The 18,955-nt window shown below is 39.6% G+C and overlaps 3 protein-coding genes across 8 annotated transcripts; all 3 read left to right on the top strand.

Annotated features, from left to right (window-relative positions):
- The first annotated feature begins 1,561 nt into the window (after window positions 1-1,561).
- PAP23 (purple acid phosphatase 23) lies at window positions 1,562-7,644 on the top strand. 5 transcript variants are annotated; one of them, XM_039114944.2, is made up of 9 exons: window positions 1,562-2,025; window positions 2,125-2,316; window positions 2,881-3,217; window positions 4,034-4,251; window positions 4,411-4,601; window positions 5,175-5,456; window positions 5,702-5,844; window positions 6,803-6,947; window positions 7,528-7,644. In XM_039114944.2, exons 1-8 carry the CDS (start codon window positions 1,743-1,745, stop codon window positions 6,942-6,944), a joined length of 1,788 nt encoding a protein of 595 aa, XP_038970872.2. In that variant the 5' UTR covers window positions 1,562-1,742; the 3' UTR covers window positions 6,945-6,947; window positions 7,528-7,644. The 5 variants fall into 5 exon arrangements, with proteins under 5 accessions (XP_038970872.2, XP_008800559.3, XP_038970874.2 ...); XM_008802337.5 differs by lacking the exon at window positions 7,528-7,644 and having other exon boundaries at window positions 6,803-7,301; XM_039114946.2 differs by lacking the exon at window positions 7,528-7,644 and having other exon boundaries at window positions 6,715-7,301.
- A 3,301-nt stretch (window positions 7,645-10,945) lies between these two features.
- Window positions 10,946-14,968, top strand: LOC113463239 (alcohol dehydrogenase 1-like). Of its 2 annotated transcripts, XM_088712275.2 has the most exons (10): window positions 10,946-11,413; window positions 11,546-11,682; window positions 12,711-12,757; window positions 12,859-13,184; window positions 13,639-13,721; window positions 13,815-13,890; window positions 13,976-14,037; window positions 14,107-14,202; window positions 14,311-14,472; window positions 14,571-14,968. In XM_088712275.2, the coding sequence occupies exons 1-10, from the start codon at window positions 11,371-11,373 to the stop codon at window positions 14,685-14,687; spliced, it is 1,149 nt and encodes a 382-aa protein (XP_088568401.2). In that variant the 5' UTR covers window positions 10,946-11,370; the 3' UTR covers window positions 14,688-14,968. The 2 variants fall into 2 exon arrangements, with proteins under 2 accessions (XP_088568401.2, XP_089783895.1); XM_089927769.1 differs by lacking the exon at window positions 11,546-11,682 and having other exon boundaries at window positions 11,284-11,413; window positions 14,571-14,883.
- A 1,459-nt stretch (window positions 14,969-16,427) lies between these two features.
- On the top strand, window positions 16,428-18,841 carry LOC103714891 (uncharacterized). Its single transcript, XM_039114943.3, has 5 exons — window positions 16,428-16,927; window positions 17,425-17,607; window positions 18,231-18,300; window positions 18,393-18,464; window positions 18,576-18,841. The coding sequence occupies exons 1-5, from the start codon at window positions 16,616-16,618 to the stop codon at window positions 18,626-18,628; spliced, it is 690 nt and encodes a 229-aa protein (XP_038970871.1). The 5' UTR covers window positions 16,428-16,615; the 3' UTR covers window positions 18,629-18,841.
- Window positions 18,842-18,955: the final 114 nt, after the last annotated feature.

The following is an 18,955-nucleotide window of genomic DNA, read 5'->3' as shown; positions in this document are numbered from 1 at the left end:
CGCAATTCATTTATCTTATTTTTCCATTTACCTTTTATCTTAAAAGTATATGCAACTTGGTTTTTTACTATAACTCCATGCTACACCTTTATTATACTTCCACATTAGAATCTTTCCATCATAGCTCCGCACTCCATTTCTACTCGGATCCATCTTTTTCGAATGGTGGCGTAAGTTTTTCGATGTCTGGGCATCTAGATCCATGCTATTGCCTACTCTTTCTTCAGATTATCATTCTTCCGACTCATCCAACACCAGTAATATGCCTGCAATGCTGACATGTATACTTCTATGGTGCTAGCAGACATGTATGGTGGCAGCTTTCAAGACCAAGCATCAAAATGCTTCAAGATGCTTGGCTCAGAGCATTCCTATCAACCCCTTCATTTTTATTTTTCCTTTTCTTTTTTCTTTCCGTTTTAAGGGTTGGGCCAGCCATATCTCCACAAGATAGAAACAGTACAAGGGCTCGTGGAAAGAAATGGTCGAGTCTCTTCTCTTCTGCCATCGACTTGGCTTGGGTTCGTTCTTTTCTCCACGCACTCACGTGCGTTGGTCCTCGTTGCTCCTTACACTGGCACTGGACCTGTGTAAATTTGGTAGAAAAAAAGACTGGTCGATGCGATTATGATCTATTTTCAGAAGAAATATGAAAAATAGTCCCTACCATAGAAAGTGTGCAGCTCTATCATTTCACAACCATGGAATGACGATAGATCGACAAAATCCTGCCAGGTCGCAGAAATCTCCAAAGTCAAGCCATGTTGGAAGGGGATGTTATTGTTTCCATGTTTACAGTTGTGATTCGGTGTCTTCGCACTAAATTGGTCCCAAGCCTCACTTGGCAACCAAACAGATATGATAACTTCAGAAGTTAAACCTACGATCCATGAAAGTGGTGTTTGGTTAAGCCAGCATTGCAATGCGGAAAAGTCAGGAGATTCAAAATGAGCTGATATTAATTTACGACCAATCTTATATTATTTCAGACCACACTGTTGTTTACTATTTTGAAACTTCTTCCAAAAAGCCCTGTTTAGTTTGATCTGGTTTCTGCCCTAACCCAGACAATCAAGTTTTTTTCTTTTCCTACAATGATCCAGACTATCAAGTTAACCTTTGTGAAGGCTCAGACTGCAATAACCTTTGGTTCTAACTCTATTAATTTATTTAATTGAAGTAAAGCCCATTGGGGAAGAGAATTTCCTTCTAGGTATGCCATGAAGTCGGTTACTGCGCGGCCGATATCATATGCATTATACTCACCAGAACGGGCGTGTCGCCTGGCGCCAAAAAAGAAAAGCCAGCAAATGCAGAGCGAAGGTCGTTTTGCGTAAGCACGACGGCACCAGTCATCATGCCGGGTGCAAATCAAGTGGTCCTTTTCAAACACAGGAACACCAAACTCCACCTACGGCTCGGAACTCTCTTAAAGTTGATGGGGCCCACAAGCACGTAAAACGGTAAAAGCATCGACACGTCCGCTAATTCCGCTATCCCGTGTTGGAGGCATCACGGAAATCCTTCTCCCTTAACGCTTTTAAAACGACGCTGGCGGGTCGCGGTCCTTCCTTCCGCTTCCTCTGTTTGTCATCGCGACATGACATCGCCTAATTCGCCTTCCTCCAACGCCCTCCGAATATTCCTTCCTGCATTCCCATGTCCCCCCTCCAAACGAAAAAACCCCCCCTTAAAAACCCTGATAGAAAAAATACCAAGACTCTCTGACGGCGTTGCAGACGATGACGTGCGCGAAGCACCGCATCGCCGCCCACTTCGTTCTCCTATTCTTCTTCTTCCCGGCGGCGATGGTGGCGGCGGCGGAGGAGGAGCGGATCCCGACAACCCTGGACGGCCCCTTCCGGCCAGCGACGCGGCGGTTCGACCCGTCGCTCCGGCGGGGAAGCGACGATCTCCCGATGAACCACCCCCGGCTCGCCAAGAAGGTCCGATCCCCATTCCCCGAGCAGATCGCCCTCGCGGCCTCCTACTCCCCGACTTCCATGTGGGTTTCTTGGGTCACCGGTACGGGTGGATCCCCTGCATTCTATCGTTTCTTGATGCCTATTAGTCCTCCTTTTTGTTCGATTATTTGATGGATGGAGTTGGGGTTTTGATCGGCAGGGGATGCTCAGATTGGAAAGAATGTGACTCCGATGGATCCGTCGACGGTGGCGAGCGTGGTTTGGTACGGGGAGGAGAGCGGAAAATATAACTTTGTCAAGAGAGGGACGGCCACCGTCTACAGTCAGTTGTATCCGTTCGAGGGGCTCTTGAACTACACCTCGGCCATCATTCATCATGTACGGCTCGAAGGTGAGTAAAATTTTCGGCCTTCTTGGCCATGACGATGGATGCTCCTGTTAATGATGGATTCGGAGCAGATACTTGCTTCATTCTTGTTGTTTGACGTATTGCTAGGCTGTGATGCTTGATCAAATATGTCTCGACATTTAACAGCATTTAGATGGTTCGTTAGTGTGATGATTGCATCTGTTTCTCTCTCTCTCTCTCTATATATAAAAAATGATTGCTTTGTGCCTTGTGCTTTTTGTTTGGACTCCAAAGAGGAATATTTATAGTCTGGAGATTTCTTTTTTCTTAAACAATGATAGAATTCAATTCATTTCGAATTTATAATCTGTGACCTCAATTGCATCACGCTAAGTTACATATCCTTATAGAAGGTTTGCAACAGAGAGCTTCTTGGGTGGTATTTGTATCTATTCAAAAAAATGGCTAAAGATACACTCAATATGCAATGTTAGTTCAAATGGACTAGCTCTGTGAAATGAACTTTGGAAAAATCATTGATAATTACAACTCAAGTGTTTCCTGAGATTAAGTAGTTTTATTTTTTTTCCTTTGATCTTTTTCCAGGCCTTAAACCAGGAAAGAGATATTACTATAAATGCGGAGATAGTTCTTTAAAGGCTTTGAGCAAAGAACATACATTTGAGACTTTTCCCTCATCTGGCCCAAACATGTATCCTCGTCGAATTGCGGTGGTTGGAGATCTAGGCCTCACAAGCAATACGACAACTACCATTGATCATCTGAGTCAGAATGATCCTTCGATGATTCTAATGGTTGGAGACTTGAGCTATGCAAATCAATACTTGACTACAGGTGGCAAAGGTGCGTCCTGCTTTTCTTGTGCATTCCCTGATGCACCCATTAGAGAGACATACCAACCACGCTGGGACGGGTGGGGAAGGTAACTTGTTTATTAGATGGTAGTTAATATTTACTTCGTTTGATGGTCATTGAGGTGATTTGCATTGTTTCACAATTTATTAGCTCACAGTTAAATTGCACCTCTTTGCTTGCTGAGTCCTTGATATATTAAGTTGTTCTAATAGATTATTCTGTTGTAAGATGAGATGAAATCAGTATGGAGATCCTTGTCCTTTATTGTTCATGTGCTACTAAAACACTTTTTTTTTCTCTTTTAGAATGAACAAATGCAAACTGTGTATCTCTTAGAATTTAAGAATCCATGGATTTGCATCCTATGAATAACAAACAAATGATTAATGAGATGAAAGGTGGATTTTTAGGGGAAAATGAGGAAACCCTTACTCTCACTAAACACTTGCATACACCTGCCCACATGCACTTCCCGCCCCCAACCCACCTACCTCACTTTTTTAATGTAGGCCTAGAACTTGTTTCGATATTGTTTCTGCCTTTAATTCTGACATTATATTTTGAAATAGTTTAGGATAGAGTTTGGGAGGAAAGAACCTCTTTCTATTATCCTGGAAAAATTGACAATTTGGAATTGGGATACCTGCCTCTTGTCATGTTGCAACAATTTATGCACAAGCGATTACTATCTGCCATATGATTTGGAGCCCTGGTTTAGAGCATATTTACAAGACAATTCGAAAAAAAATATTTTCGTTAGAGAAGCCTTACGAAACAATTTGCTTTATTTGGCATTTTATCAGAGTGAAGATCTCAAGATATTTGGTCACATTCTTGTTCACACTCATTGTTCACAAGCAATTCCCTGCCACTTGTCATGTAGGTTTATGGAGCCCCTCACATCAAAGATTCCTATGATGGTGATTGAAGGAAATCATGAAATCGAGCCACAAGTTGGTGGGATGTCGTTCAAATCTTATCTGACACGATTTTCTGTTCCATCAGAGGAATGTGGCTCCAATAGCAGTTTTTACTATTCATTTAATGCTGGTGGAGTGCACTTTATCATGCTAGGGGCTTATGTTGACTACAACCAGACAGGTCACTGATTTCTCTTCTTTGGTTCATAAATTATCAGAATTCTGTAGGAAACTACGTAAATGTTTGGTAACTGATGTTTTACTTTTTTATTGTGTGTACTTGCTTATCCTTCTTTTTATTCGTAATCCTTCACCCTGATAATTTACTACCTCATGGCAGGTGCTCAGTATGCTTGGCTTAAGGCAGACCTGCACCAAGTTGATCGCCAAGTCACCCCTTGGTTGGTGGCTACTTGGCATCCACCTTGGTATAATAGCTATTCATCACACTATCAAGAATTTGAATGCATGAGACAGGAAATGGAAGCGCTTCTATATCAGCATGGTGTTGATATTGTCTTTTCTGGCCATGTAAGTCAACATTCAGAAATGCTTTAATTCTATTTTATAAAATCCTATCCTGTGAAGACCGATGGATCTTATAGAAAATGCATTGGACCGCCAAACAAAGATTGCTTTGCCAAAAATTTCTTCATATTCTGATGATAATCTTGATCTATGTGAATTAAAAAAGATTCCTTTTAATACAAGTCCATCAACATGAATCTATATAAATGCGCTGATATCTCCAGTTTAAGAAGAAGGATGTGAATCCTCTGTTTTTTTTTTTGTTGCTTTTCTGATATCTCTAGTGCTCATAAATTGTTAAATTATATTCCACTAAACCTACACTAAAGCTAGAAAAACAAATTAGATCACTGCCTTTCTAGATGGAGTTGTTTCTAATTCATATCTGAAATATTATATTGAATGAAGATGTGTTCAGGATAACAAGAAATGCTTTTTAGTTGCTAAGAAGTCTAGCTTGAGAAAACAAGCTTCTGAATGTTGAGACTATATTTATTATGTTTTTATTCATTTAATACTGTTTGACACAAATAGTTCTTACAACTGGCAATGATTTGACATGCTTTCTTTTAACAGGTCCATGCTTATGAACGGATGAATAGTGTGTTTAATTATACATTGGATCCTTGTGGACCAGTTTACATAACCGTTGGAGATGGTGGAAATATTGAGCAAATTGATATTGATCATGCAGATGATCCCGGAAAGTGTCCTTCAACAAGTGACAATATTCCTGAATTTGGAGGTGTCTGCCATTTAAATTTCTCTTCAGGCCCTGCAAAGGGCAAATTTTGCTGGGAGCAACAACCAGAGTGGAGTGCATTTAGAGAAAGCAGTTTTGGACATGGAATCCTAGAGGTTTAATCTCAGACTTGGTATAATTGTAACGTTCATTGCAGTGTGATACTGGCAATTTTCGTACTCTAGTGTGATATAGGCCATATTCCTACATTCAAGCTGAAACAATTTCCACAGATGCTATAGTTCAACTTTCAGCACTCTTCCTGATGCTTCTGTTCTTGCTTGACTCATGTCTCATGACATTATATTCTGATGTTGGATCAGATTTTGTCCACTCTAATTTGTTTGTGTTTCTTGCACAGGTTATCAATTCGACATATGCCCTGTGGACTTGGCATCGTAATCAGGATATTTATGGAGAAAACAGCAGAGGAGATCAAATATACATAGTACGGCAACCTGAACTATGCTTGATGAACATTGGAGAAGTTACTTCCAGAAACTGGTGAGGTGATCAGATTCTCGTAATGATTAATGAATACCTTGGGTGCAGTCTAAATAATTCCATATCGGAAGAAATTGGAAAACCATTCAAATCCATATAAGCATATAAATATTCAAATTCTTTAATTATCAGTAACTTTTTATGATATCATTTGAAGGGATAATTTATGTCCAGCTTGATATGGTGCATCGACATGTTACAGAATCATTATAAGTTTACGGAATTGTCATTAGATTACTATATAAAATTAATGGTTTCCACTCTCTCCTAACTCCTATTGCAATGGCTCTCACAATTGCTTTAAATTCCCTCGTGTCTGTAATTTGTGCATATATTGCCTTGAATGGAAGCATTCTTATTTAGACGTTGTTAAGTGTTTTGAATTTTTTATTGCAAGTTAATGACACCACACTGTAATCTCTGTTATCAAGATCTCAATCCGAAAACCAAACTTTTTGTGATGAAAAGATCAGCAAACACTTTGTACTGTAGATAGATTATTGAAGTAAATGCAGTTCACCTAAGACAAAATCATTATAAGTCTTTGGCTGGTTATTATTACTATACTATTATTCCATGTGAAGTGAGCAAGGCATAATGGAGCCTTATACAGCATAAGAGTTGCTCAATTAGTTGTCTTATGATCTTATCAGTACTTATATGCGATTTGAAATTTCTTGGTACATAGCAGTAGTTAGGTTATATAATATAGGTTTTAATAGAATTTCTCATGGAAGGTAGAATAAATTTTGAATAACTGTGTTTTCAAAAGTTCTGTAAGTTAACATATTTCCTTTTTGAGGTAATACTAATCAAGCTTACGGTTGACGATTGGTTTTTATGTTTCAAATTGTTTTGATACTCTCGCAGTACAGCAAACAATTCCTTTTCGGACTGCTTCCTGATAATTGGAGATGTTACATGAACTTGAATATAACCATTTATGTTTCTCCAACAGTTCTCGCTCTTCTCCACAATGCTCTTCATCAAATCAATGTGCATCACAAGGCGTTCAGTATAGATATCTCTTCAGCCTTCTCATGATTGGATCTTTATGTGTCATCCTGGGTGACTTATGGAAGACAATGTTCTCCTGGTAAGAGGTGAGAAATTTGTCAGTTAGTTCAACCTTCATCTCAACGGCGAGGAGTTCCGTGTCCTCGTTATGCTTGGGCAAAGTATGATGTCGGGCCTTTTTTTTTCGTATTTGTGTGTTGCTTGCCCTTTCTAAAACAGGTCTGGGCATACGCCAAAGGATTTTTCAAGAAAAATAATAAATTGTGTGATATGAAGATCTGATTCAGAAAAAAAATATAACCATTTTATCTATCAGTTTGTTCGAAGAATTATTTGGATTTTATCCAGTAGTTTTGAGTTCTACTGTTCTGAAGTAACAGAAGTCAAGTGTAATTTGTTTGACCATAGAATCAAAGATTGTTGCATTTTTTAGTGGAAAAGATTGTCTGCAGCATGGCCATTGTGGCTGGCGAGAAAGAATTCTACCTGCTGCTTTTCTCGCAACAATCAATGTTTTCATTCATCAAAACATGTTGTTCTTTGATATTTTTTTTTCCTATTTCACTATGCTTGGATCGCATAGATTGTCTCCAATGCTATCGTGTTATTTGGCATTCACCTCCTTATCTTTGAAATTTTTTATTCAGTTCTAATGTGATGGGACAGGATCCTGGCTCGCAGAAGGGATCGGAACACCCCCACCAACCCAAATAGCTTTATTGTTCGGTTCGTGGTACGAGGTAATTAGGACGTGATCGTTTTGGGGAACAGATCTCCATCCATTATATTTAGATGAGTGAGATGAATAAAAGAGCATCAGGGGATCTCCATGCATATGTATGTATGTATGTACCTTAAGGCAGTCTTGTTATTTAGGTTTATGGCACCCGTGGCCTTTGGAACAAACAAGGACTAGAGTGAACAGAAACAAAAGAAAATTTTTGGTCCACAGCGAGGGGGCTGAAGCAGAGGCGCAGCGGCTTTAGAAGAAGATTCAGGATAAAATCCGGAAGTTTGAAACATTAAAAATATTTATAAAACATGATTATACTATACATTAATAGTTTTAAATTTGGCTGGTCGGGACTCAGGAGAGCCATCCTTGTGTTGATAAAGTTGAAGGTGAATTTTAGGGTGATGCCATGACTCATAAAAGAGCAAAAATAACTAAATGAGGGAAGAAATAGAAGAACGGTGGCAAGAGATGAGAGGTAGGTAGGATCTGCGGGAGTTGGCGTGCGGAGATGTGAAGAAGATTAGGGAAGAGGTCAAGAGCTATATTAGAGCTGAAATCAGATACGGATTGGTACTAGTATATCTATATCTATATTTATTTTATTTGATGAATATAGAGAGATAAATATGAATGTTAGTTGGATGCAAAAATTTATATCTACATTTATTTTAAATAGATACGGATATAAATCGGATACAGATAGTATCTATATATATGAGTCGAATAATTAAGCTCTATGGCGACATAATTAAAGATATAAATTAAGTTAATAGCATGTTAATGGGGTTATTTATTTTTTTTAGAAATTCATGAGTGTTGTATAAAATTAAATAGGGTTAGGATATTCGAAAATGGATCAGATGGTTGTCTATCTATATCCACATTTATTTTTATTTGATGGATATGTATAGGTATATTAATCGGACGGTCAAATTTCTATCCATATTTAGATTGATTCGAATACGAAAATGGATTCAGACGGATATTATCCAATCCTCTTTCAACCTTAACTTAGTATAGCACCTGATTCTCTCCAATATCAGTGACCCCCGAACAAAGTACTCACCCTATTTGAATCAGTCACATATTTGCAAATAAGATGCGAACTTGGTGAATTTTGATATATGTTCATGATATATTAGCGAATGGACGAATAGTATACATATTGATTCCGTTGTCTTACCGAATATATGAATAGTACATGATTTTTTTCGAAAAAAGGAAAAGATCAGATGGAAAGGACTCTCCTTCCTTCATCAACAGATTTTGAAGCCGTAGCCTCCTCGGGGGAAAAAGAGTCAAATACACTATCAAACTTAAGCCTAAAAATCATAATTACATCAATTACTCTAAATCATTTTATGCGACTACATGTCAGGAATGCAATACGTGGCAGATGGGGGAAGAGCATCATTGGATGAGATGTGGAAGAGAGTTGTTGGATGCGATTTGCAGCAAAGAAAAATAATTATCAATTTTTCCCCTATAAAGGAGTCTGTGTAATTTAAAAAATATATTTTTATGGTGAAAAGTAATTTGGACAACAAGGTTTTAATTCTTTTCTTATTGCTCATTAGTTTTCATTATTAATACCATTATAATTGTTGTTATAATAATCTTTCTTTAAATATAAATAATTTTTAGTTTTGTTGGGTATCTAGGGTTTCAACTGGTCAGATTTAGTCAAAAATATTTTTGTTAGATTCTGATCCAAATCCAATAAAAGCTCTATATCCATATTTAATATTGGATCTTGTTGCTGCTGAAATCCAGTTGGACCGTTCAACATCAAGATGACGAGCTTGACTGGCGAGATTGATGAAGCTTCTAATTAGATCAATAAGGTACTGTCGGTCTCCAAGCTTAAGAAAAAGGAACTAGATGGTGACGACCATGCTTGACACCAGATCCGACCTAAAATAAAGAGAGAAGACTACTTGTTGGAGTGTATCCAACAGAAGATCTTCCAATGCCTAAATCACACAACGATCTTAGGAAACGTGAGTGATCTGAAGAGACAGAGGTTTGGGAGAGAGAGAGAGATAGAGAGAGAAAGAGTTGTGGATCGGGTGTCAAATGAAGGTTCCCTAGGCAATCTTATTTATAGATGGAGTTCATTAGAGTCTGTTGAGAGTTTGTTGAGAAACTCAACTGCTTAACCTCGAATCTCACCGGCTAAGATAGTGGGCCGAGCTATAATGGCCTTTTGTTTGATGAATCTTAACCGTTTGTGAAGTAGTGGGCCATGTGGCAATCCCTAATAGGTCAGTTTCGACTAAGTTAATGCTTGATTTTTGATTTTTGGTTGGCTTTGCAACGTCTGAAGTAGTAAATATGTGGCAATTGTTTATTTGTCGATTCTGATTTAGGCATAACATTAGCCTCTCACTTCTAACGGCAAGCTAGTATAACTTCTCGGATAAAGCGACCTTTTAAAAGTTTGCCCACTTCATCATCAATTATGTGCTGCCTCTTTAAACCAAAACTTTTCTTCTTTTGGCTCATAAGTCTGTATTTTTGTTCTACATTCAACCGGTGGACAATTATAGAAGAATCTATACCTGGCATATCAGAAGCTGTCGAGCTCTCTTATGATCGGCTCGTCCAACTATTAACCGAAATGTATAGCTCGATTCGAGCTTCCATCACCTAACAAAACTGAGATGAGTTCTTCTGCTGATTCTCTTCTCGTTGCCTTTTTTTTTCTGCTCATCGTGACCATTCAAGCCTTTAATTGGCAAAGTCTTAATCGACTTAGCTCTTTCTCTAAGAGTGGCCACATAGTATTGCCAAGCTGCCACCTTGATCACCTTGAACTTTCCGACTTCATTCTTTGTGGAAAAGCGCATCATAAGATGATAGGTATTTTTGATCACCATTTACCTTGGTGCATGGTTGAACTAACATCGATCTATGTTTATCTTCATTGATATGTTAAAAAGGAAAATTTGGAAGGATTCAAAAATTTTTAAGATTTTGATTGATATTTTTGGATGGAGATAGATATAAATATCTTGACCAATATGACGAGTTTGAATTAAAAAAAAAAACTAGATTAAATATCAATTTTATTTTTTAATTAAAATTATATTGAAGAATTAAAGCGAGCAGGAAATATCAGCGGATATTCTACATCCTTTCTTATATGTAGCATGTCCAGAGAGAGCTCCAGTCCACCGAATGTATAAAATTGTCATAATTTTTCTTCATGTATGCATGATATATATGGTATCAAAATTTATTATTATGAAAAGATAATGAAATATCTAAATGGGAATTTGTGCGCAATTTTTTCACGGTTTTGGATGCTAATAGGAGGAAGAAGAAGGTGAAAATTAGCACATAGTAGAGCTGTCAGAGCCATGAATTAAATTGAAAACAGAAAAGAAAGACTGATCGAGCATCGAGAACCGGTGGCCCGAGAGAGAAATAACCTGAGAGCAAACGGTGGACCGACGGAGAAAACTGATGGCCGCGTACCTGTGGGTCTTCCTCCGAAGACAGCGGACGCAGGGATAAGATGAACTGCGTTCGTCCTCATCTCTCACCGAGGAACGCGTGGCGGATCGTCTCATGTTCATGGCCAGGTGCAGCGTAACCGGCTGATGCCTAACGCCACCTCAAGACCAAACCCCGGCCGCTACTCTGCTAAATAAAAAGCCCACTCTTTCCCCAACCTTTATCTCTTCTCATTCTTCTTCTTCTTCTTTTCTCTATCTCATCATCATCATCATCATCTTCCTCTTCTTATCTCTTTGTCATCGTCCGACAGCATGGCGTCCAGCACTACTGCTGGTCATGTTATTTCTTGCAAGGGTAAGCCACTCAGTTTCTTTCCTTCTTCGTTTGATGCCCGACTTCTTTAATTTATCCATCTCCGGTTTATAAGTATAGTGTTTTCACTGCTTATTTATGATGATGGTGATGATGTTTTTGATGCGGAGGCAGCTGCGGTGGCGTGGGAGGCAGGGAAGCCCCTAGTGATAGAGCAGGTGGAGGTGGCTCCACCAAAAGCCATGGAGGTCAGGATAAAGATCGAGTACACCTCCCTCTGCCACACTGATGTCTGCTTCTGGGAGGCCAAGGCATGCTCGCACATCTCTCTCTCATACCTTCTATGTCTTGTACAGCACAAGACAGTATTTTCCTGTAATAATATCATCTCATATTTCTTGATATCAGAAAAAGACCCGCTCCATTTGCTGCATATGTGCGCACTTAGATATACAGGTAGTCGAGATGTGTCGTGAACTACAGACATGTCATAAGTTATAGCAAATGAGAAATTAAGGAGAGCCAGGCTTAGAATTTTTTTTTTTAAAAGCTTGGTTTGAGTTGATTAAAGAAAAGGAACGCTCAAAGGATTTTGGCCGTTGATAAAACTACAAGAAACTGCTTGAAGATTCATAGAACCCTCGATGAAGGGCTCTTTGCTTTGGTTGTATTAATCTGCTTGTAAAAATTAAAAACTTAATTATCACCGAGAAACTCAGGATTTAAGAATCTATTCTCAAGATTGCTCTTTACATGCGCATGTTCTGATTACATGCTAGTACTTACTGCATAAATCTTGTACTTCGAAGACAACTGATTACACCATCCCACATGTTTCATGACCTTATAGCATATATACGTTTGATTCAGTTCGTCTACCATGTGTTGATGACAGTACTACCATTTTGATTCCCTTGAATCTAAATGATCCCATGTCTCTGCGGCTATCCTAATATTCCTGAACAAGACTGCCTCGGAAAAAACTGCTTAGGTCCTATCAATCATGGGTCGGTGCTATGCCATCAAAAGAGCCTTCTAATTAGCTCAACATGATTATGGAACAGAGTGAAATCTGTTAGGGTTTAGCTCTTGTGGGTTTGTCATTACTTGATGTAACTTGTATTCTGTAGTTGCTTAATAAATTTTGGGTGGTATCCAACCTTCCTATCCACCAGTCGAGAAAAAAAAAAAAATCTCACCCAAGATTAGAAATGGAAAAGAGGCATGATGACAGTAACACTTCCAATTATTGTCCTCAATAATATCTTTTATCATATAACGTTAAAATGGTTCATATTCTTAGATTCTTCTTCGTTATAACTGAATATATATATTTCAGGGTCAACATCCATTATTTCCTCGCATTTTCGGCCATGAAGCAGCAGGGTAAGCTTGTTCGTCTCGCAGATCTCTCCATGTTTATGTTCCTCTTGGAAACAATATATCGGTCATTCGGAATTTTTGGGCACATAACATGTCCATGGCAGGATCGTCGAGAGCGTCGGCGAAGGCGTGACAGACCTTCAAGTGGGAGACCGTGTGCTTCCTGTGTTCACAGGAGAATGCAAGGAGTGTGCGCACTGCAAGTCTGAGGAGAGCAACATGTGTGACTTGCTAAGGATCAATACAGAACGAGGTGTCATGCTAAGTGATGGAGAAACACGCTTCTCTAAAGATGGGACCCCCATCTATCACTTTCTGGGAACATCCACCTTCAGTGAATACACCGTCATCCACTCAGGCTGCGTTGCCAAGATCGATCCATCTGCCCCTCTTGACAAAGTTTGTATCCTCAGTTGTGGCATATCTACAGGTATCCCCTGTGCCTTGATTTTGTCCATTCGTCTGTAGTTTGTTCAAAACACTTCTACTCAGGAAAAGGGAGGCTCGGCCACCCTAGATTTTAGTGAAACTGGAATATTTACAGCGATAAAGCTGATACAGGAAGAAGAAGAGAATGTGCAGGATTCCTGTAAGGAATCAAAGGGAGATTAGATATATATGCAGCTTAAACTTCACAACAGTGTAACATGATTAAACTGTGGTCATAAAGTATCATATGCGATGTACTCAACAAAAAATGGAGTAGAAAACCAAATATTTCTGATTTTTAGTCAGCCGGTCTTGAAACTACTACTGTTCTTGCTTTTTTTTTTTTTTTTTGGGGGGGGGGGGGGGGGGGGGGGGGGGTGGGTGGGGGGAGCAGGGACTGTGTTTGAATGGTTAAATACTTTCAATATGCACCAATATTTTTTCATGCTGCACAGGTCTGGGAGCCATGCTGAACGTTGCTAAACCGAAAAGAGGCTCATCGGTTGCCGTATTTGGGTTGGGAGCTGTAGGCCTTGCAGTAAGTGGCTCGCAGCAGGATTCATAATATTTATGTATGCAGTGCAAACCTCGCTCTAGTTCTCAGATGCCATCATCTTATTTGGCTTTGTAGGCTGCAGAAGGTGCGAGGATCGCCGGGGCATCCAGAATTATTGGGGTTGATATAAATCCCAACAGATTTGAGGAAGGTATGGAGTGCTGGCAAGATATTTGGTTGCTGCGTCCATCAATTCTTGTTACTAAATTGTGTTTTCGTTCTGCTTGTCTGTTCAGCTAAGAAGTTCGGTATCGATGAGTTCATTAATCCTAAGGACCATGACAAGCCAGTGCAAGAGGTCTGTTCTTGTTAAGGTTCATGATTGGCTTATTCACCAACTAAAACCAATTCCTATGATCTCTTACAGGTGATTGTGGAAATGACTGATGGCGGAGTTGATAGGAGTGTGGAATGCACTGGCAACATTAGTGCCATGATATCTGCTTTCGAATGTGTTCATGATGTATGTAATTTAACAGGGACTGTATCTCTGGTTCTGTTGCTTCAAAGCGAGCCCTTTTTTGAATACTTCTTTGATCTATGAGTGCACTTTCTAAACAATGGTATGCAGGGTTGGGGTGTTGCTGTACTGGTAGGAGTCCCCAGCAAAGATGCAGCATTCGCGACTAAGCCTATAAATTTTTTGGATGAGAGGACCCTAAAAGGAACATTCTTTGGGAATTACAAACCTCGGTCCGATCTCCCTGCAGTCGTTGACATGTACATGAAGAAGGTGCTTGTTGAGACTGCTTATGCATGCATGCATACATGAATGACCAGATGACAAGATATCATAATACTCATGAAATGTTTTGTTTGCTGCATGCGCAGGAATTGGAATTGGAGAAGTTCATCACACACAGGATTCCATTCTCTGAAATTAACAAGACGTTTGATTACATGCTGAGTGGTGAAAGCCTGCGGTGCATCGTTTGCATGGATGAATAGAGAAGAAGGGTATGTGGATATGACGGGTAGTACGTAGTTATGCTGGTTAGATTCTGAGTGCATGTAGACACAGTATCCACAGCTGCTCCTGCTTCGTTAGTCTTGGAGGGACAACAATAAAGGACAGGGAATTATGAGCACTGTAAACTAATCTTGTAGCTTTGCTGTCCTGTTTCAATGACAACACTTGCAGTAACCATCAGAAGCTTTCATCCTTTTAATTAACGTAGAGTTTATTTTAAAATATTCATCCTACCATATAACAAATAGTTCTTCAGTCATATCACACAATTTCTATTTATGATATGTAAATAAAATATTTTTTTGTCAGAAAAAGATATGTAAATAAAACAACCCATTCATTTTCTGCAAAATGAAAAAGTAAAAGAAAAAGTTATATCATTGCTGGCTAAATGGCTTGGAAAATGTTGGAGACCCCAGATAGACCTGGCAATTAATGCAGTAGCCTTATAAAAGAATCAAATTGTCTCTACCTACTTACTATTCGAGGTGAAGGACATCTGTAAGAACCTCGATGCATTCTAGTGCTGTACCTCCTTCAAGGACGCGGAATTGGACTATTAAAGTGTTTGGCTAATTTTGCTTGATAGATGATGAGCAGTTGAGACAACTCCTTAGACCTTCTCTCCTCTGTCGATGTGCCAGTTTGTAAACCTAGTAGTGATGGCTCATTCAATGTAGCTTCATACTACCAATTCATCAACAATGGAAGTCTTCGTTGGCAGTTCTACAAGCAAAATTTGGAAGGCAAATATGCCGGAAAGGTCATAGTGTTCATGTAGTTGGCTCTGAAAAATAAGCTACATGCAGGTGAAGTTTTAGCAAGGAAAGGGTTGTCCTTTGTGTGGTGTAGGTACCGAGACAGCATCTCATCTTTTCATCAGATGCCTCGTGCTATCTGGTCATCTTTTTATCTCTTGCCTTAACATCAGAAGCATGCCCTCTAACTTCTACATCTTATGGACTTTCTAGAGATGTGGGAAGGTGCGAGCAAGCTATAAGAAAGATTGGGACCAACTTAGCTATGGCATTAATGTGGTCCATGTGGCTGGAAAGAAATACAAATATCTTTTTGAAACGAAAAGCATCACTTTCTTCCATTCTCCATGAGTTTGTACCTCTCTTTTTCTTGTGGGGCAACTTATGTACTGGAAGAGCTTTCGAGGGTCAAAAGCTACAGCTCTTAAGACTTTCTTTCTCCATATAATCTTACTCCTTTGTAAATTCCTCTATATATAATTTTTTCTCTTCATAAAATTCTGGAGGAAATTTCTGATTTTCTCCATGTTTGCTCAAAAAAAAAGAGAGAGAAAATAAAGAAGTCTTTAGTTTGCAATGTTTCGAATCCATCCTCATCCAACTATAGAATTGGGCAGGATATACATCATGTACTTTTCATGCGTTGTCAAATTCTATAGTGCTAGAAACTTTTTTTTTTCTTTCCCAATTTTAAAACACTGAATACAAAATTGGAGCTGTCCATGAAAGCTCCACAGGGACACCAAAACAAAATTTGAGAAGAAAAAATCCCCAGAAATCGTATCGAGTGCATGGGTAATGGAGGAAAACAAAGAGAGACATCAGATCAATGAAGACTCCGACCTTATCCTCTCCCATTTGTGGACCCTCCAAAGAATTAGCATGCCCAATCAGAAACTACCACGTTCGAGCCAGAATCAGAGAACCAAAGAAAGATGCACGCCAACGTGGATCCCGAGTGCTGACTAATGGAACCAGTCAAGATCGAAGTCCTTCCTGTTCGTCTCCTCTTGTGTTGCACTTCTGTGAACGCCACCGATAGGAAGTAGGAACCACCAAATCTGGCGGGCCCTTCCTCCCATAAAATCCCTCCCATTATTGCTGCCAGACCCAGACTTCTGCGAAGCTTGAGTGACGAAGCGACGACAATGGTTTGCAGCTCGATCCAAGGTGGCCTTCTTCTCCCCCTCCACTCCGGGACTGCAAAAGGCTTTGGCTCCCGGACCACCTCCATCCTCGAGCATAACGCTGCCGGTCTTGCCACCATTTATAGTGACAGAAGCGGCAGAGGACGCTTAAAGAGACGGGCGGCGTCGTTCTCGGCCGGAGACCTCCGGCCGGAGCTGGATGAGAACCCGGAGCGAATCATATCCGGAGAATGGCCTGAGAACTACTCCCTCCTCGTCTACGATGACTTCCGTGCTTATCTCGAGTCGCAAGCAATTGCTCACAAGCACGAGGTCTGAATTTCCATCCTTAATTACTACACTTTTCAGTAGCCGTTTGGTTGTCCAAGTTTTGTGGAAACGAGCACGGATCCTCTATGGTGCGGACCGTAGAGTGTTGTGTAGCCATCAAACAACATACATCATGTATGATATGGTTCACGCTCATGAACCGTCTTGTTTTATATCTGTTTATCTCCTGATGATGGCCATCGAGTGCTACATAGTATTTTGCAGTGCAGTCCGCACGCTGCAGAAGATCCTGGCACCCGAAAAACAAGTTTATATAAGCCTAAAGTCAGTGTTTTTTTTTTAACAAAAGCTTTTATTTGGTTCTTTCTTTCATAAAACAAAGACAAACGTGACACCTATGAAAGTTGGAGGAACGAAGCCTGCTTTGCAGAAAATCGGATTTGATTGTAGTCTGTTTTCATAAATTAGCTCAATGAGGAGTACTACACAGATCGATTCTTCTCTTTGTTCTGATTGGATTTTGATTTCCGGGGTGGCAGTTGCGTTCATCCTCGCTTCTTGGGGAAGTGATGTCCGTGCCGATACGGGTGGCGATGGCTGACCAGATGCTGGAAGAGATCGACCACCATTTTGAGTTCGTCTCGGGGCTTCCGGTGGTCGACGGTGAGCTCAGATGCGTAGGGGTCGTTTCCAAGAATGACAGGGCCAAAGCGTCAAATGGGGTCAGTTTGATCTATATTATTTTTTCTCCCGTGGTCTGAAATTATACCGCTAAAAATTAGAAGCTTGCTTTATGAGAACCCACTTGGGACTATAATTTAATCTTACATCGATTATTCATTGCCTAGATCTTGGATGCTTATACAGGATCAAAAAATTTAAATAATACTTTTCAACTAGCTATTTTGGATGAGATCCTAAATTATCATAAATACTATCAGTGCAAAAAATAATAAAAAAATTTTCCAGACCATACCTTAATTAAGGTCATAGAAAATCTGAAAGCTATTTACTTTATTTGTCCCAAACCCTGAAAATTTCGATCCAATTAGTGAGATAATTAACATCTTTTTAGGAAGTATATCAATTTTATGCAGGTTATGCTTTATAACATGGAAAAAATTCACATAAAAAGCAAACCTGCATGGTGACGAAGTTGTTTCACCAAATTTTGGTTGTCTTATGCAATCTCTCTGTCATTGGTTGTAGAAGTTGCTCCCTGTATCTTTCCAAAAGAATTTGATTAGTTTAGACTTATGAGGAGCCTTGTCAGGGTGTAGATTGGAGTATGCGAGAAATTATTCTCTCTGCTTATTTTCCTGATATTGTGATATTGGTTACACAGCTAAAGACTAAGGTTGGTGAAGTCATGGCATCTCCTGCCATCACACTGTCACCTCGTGAGACAGTGAAGGGTAATGTTTCACATAAATCTGAAGTTTCCAATTGATCAACTCGATCATCCAAAATCAAGGAGATGGTCATTATTTGTCACCGAATAATGCAGATGCTGCAGCCTTGATGCTCAGGAAGAAGATCCACAGGATACCAATCCTAAATGAGGAAGGGCAGGTGATAGGTGAGATTTGTTTATACTAATGGAAATCAAATCTTGTGATTTTCTCCCTCACGTCGAAAAGCATATGAATATAGTTCACAGATAAGCTTAACTGCTTAACTTTGTTTACAGGAATGGTTACTCGTAGGGATGTATTCCAAGCGCTAGAAGCTGTGGAAGTTTAGCTCGCGACCCCGTCGTTCGTGGTCACTCTGCATATACCTGTGAATAAACTTATATGGAAGTCATGAATCTGTACGTTTGAATTGTATATCGCGCTGTTTCTTCTGTTGCAGAATTGTAACTATGTTAGACATATAACTGGAACTAGGTATTGAAAGCTGATGTGTATAGGCCATGAAACCATGGATGGTTAATTTCAGCTTCAGGTTTTGGTAGACAGGGATAGCTGAACCAGGAAATATTTAGGTGATGCTAACAAAATAAAGAAACCTATGGAAACATTATACTGCCAGAAACCTGATAGATAATTCCATCCTAACTATTCTAGC

The sequence above is a fragment of the Phoenix dactylifera genome, chromosome 16 (assembly GCF_051530095.1).
Source record: "Phoenix dactylifera cultivar Ajwa chromosome 16, Ajwa_hap1_PhDact_Kaust_v1.1, whole genome shotgun sequence".
In the NCBI taxonomy this organism is placed as follows: domain Eukaryota; kingdom Viridiplantae; phylum Streptophyta; class Magnoliopsida; order Arecales; family Arecaceae; genus Phoenix; species Phoenix dactylifera.
The sequence above is the reverse complement of the archived record's forward strand: the minus strand, read 5'-3'. Positions and strand labels throughout refer to the sequence as shown.

Bases quoted from the DNA above. Each gene is read 5' to 3' on its own strand.
- PAP23 (XM_039114944.2), top strand. From the start codon at position 1,743: ATGACGTGCGCGAAGCACCGCATCGCCGCCCACTTCGTTCTCCTATTC. The intron at 2,317-2,880 runs GTGAGTAAAATT...ATCTTTTTCCAG, and splicing joins TCATCATGTACGGCTCGAAG to GCCTTAAACCAGGAAAGAGA. The intron at 3,218-4,033 runs GTAACTTGTTTA...CTTGTCATGTAG, and splicing joins CGCTGGGACGGGTGGGGAAG to GTTTATGGAGCCCCTCACAT.
- LOC113463239 (XM_088712275.2), top strand. From the start codon at position 11,371: ATGGCGTCCAGCACTACTGCTGGTCATGTTATTTCTTGCAAGG. The intron at 13,722-13,814 runs GTAAGTGGCTCG...TTGGCTTTGTAG, and splicing joins TGGGAGCTGTAGGCCTTGCA to GCTGCAGAAGGTGCGAGGAT. The intron at 13,891-13,975 runs GTATGGAGTGCT...TTGTCTGTTCAG, and splicing joins TCCCAACAGATTTGAGGAAG to CTAAGAAGTTCGGTATCGAT.
- LOC103714891 (XM_039114943.3), top strand. From the start codon at position 16,616: ATGGTTTGCAGCTCGATCCAAGGTGGCCTTCTTCTCCCCCTCCACTCC. The intron at 18,301-18,392 runs GTAATGTTTCAC...CGAATAATGCAG, and splicing joins ACCTCGTGAGACAGTGAAGG to ATGCTGCAGCCTTGATGCTC. The intron at 18,465-18,575 runs GTGAGATTTGTT...CTTTGTTTACAG, and splicing joins TGAGGAAGGGCAGGTGATAG to GAATGGTTACTCGTAGGGAT.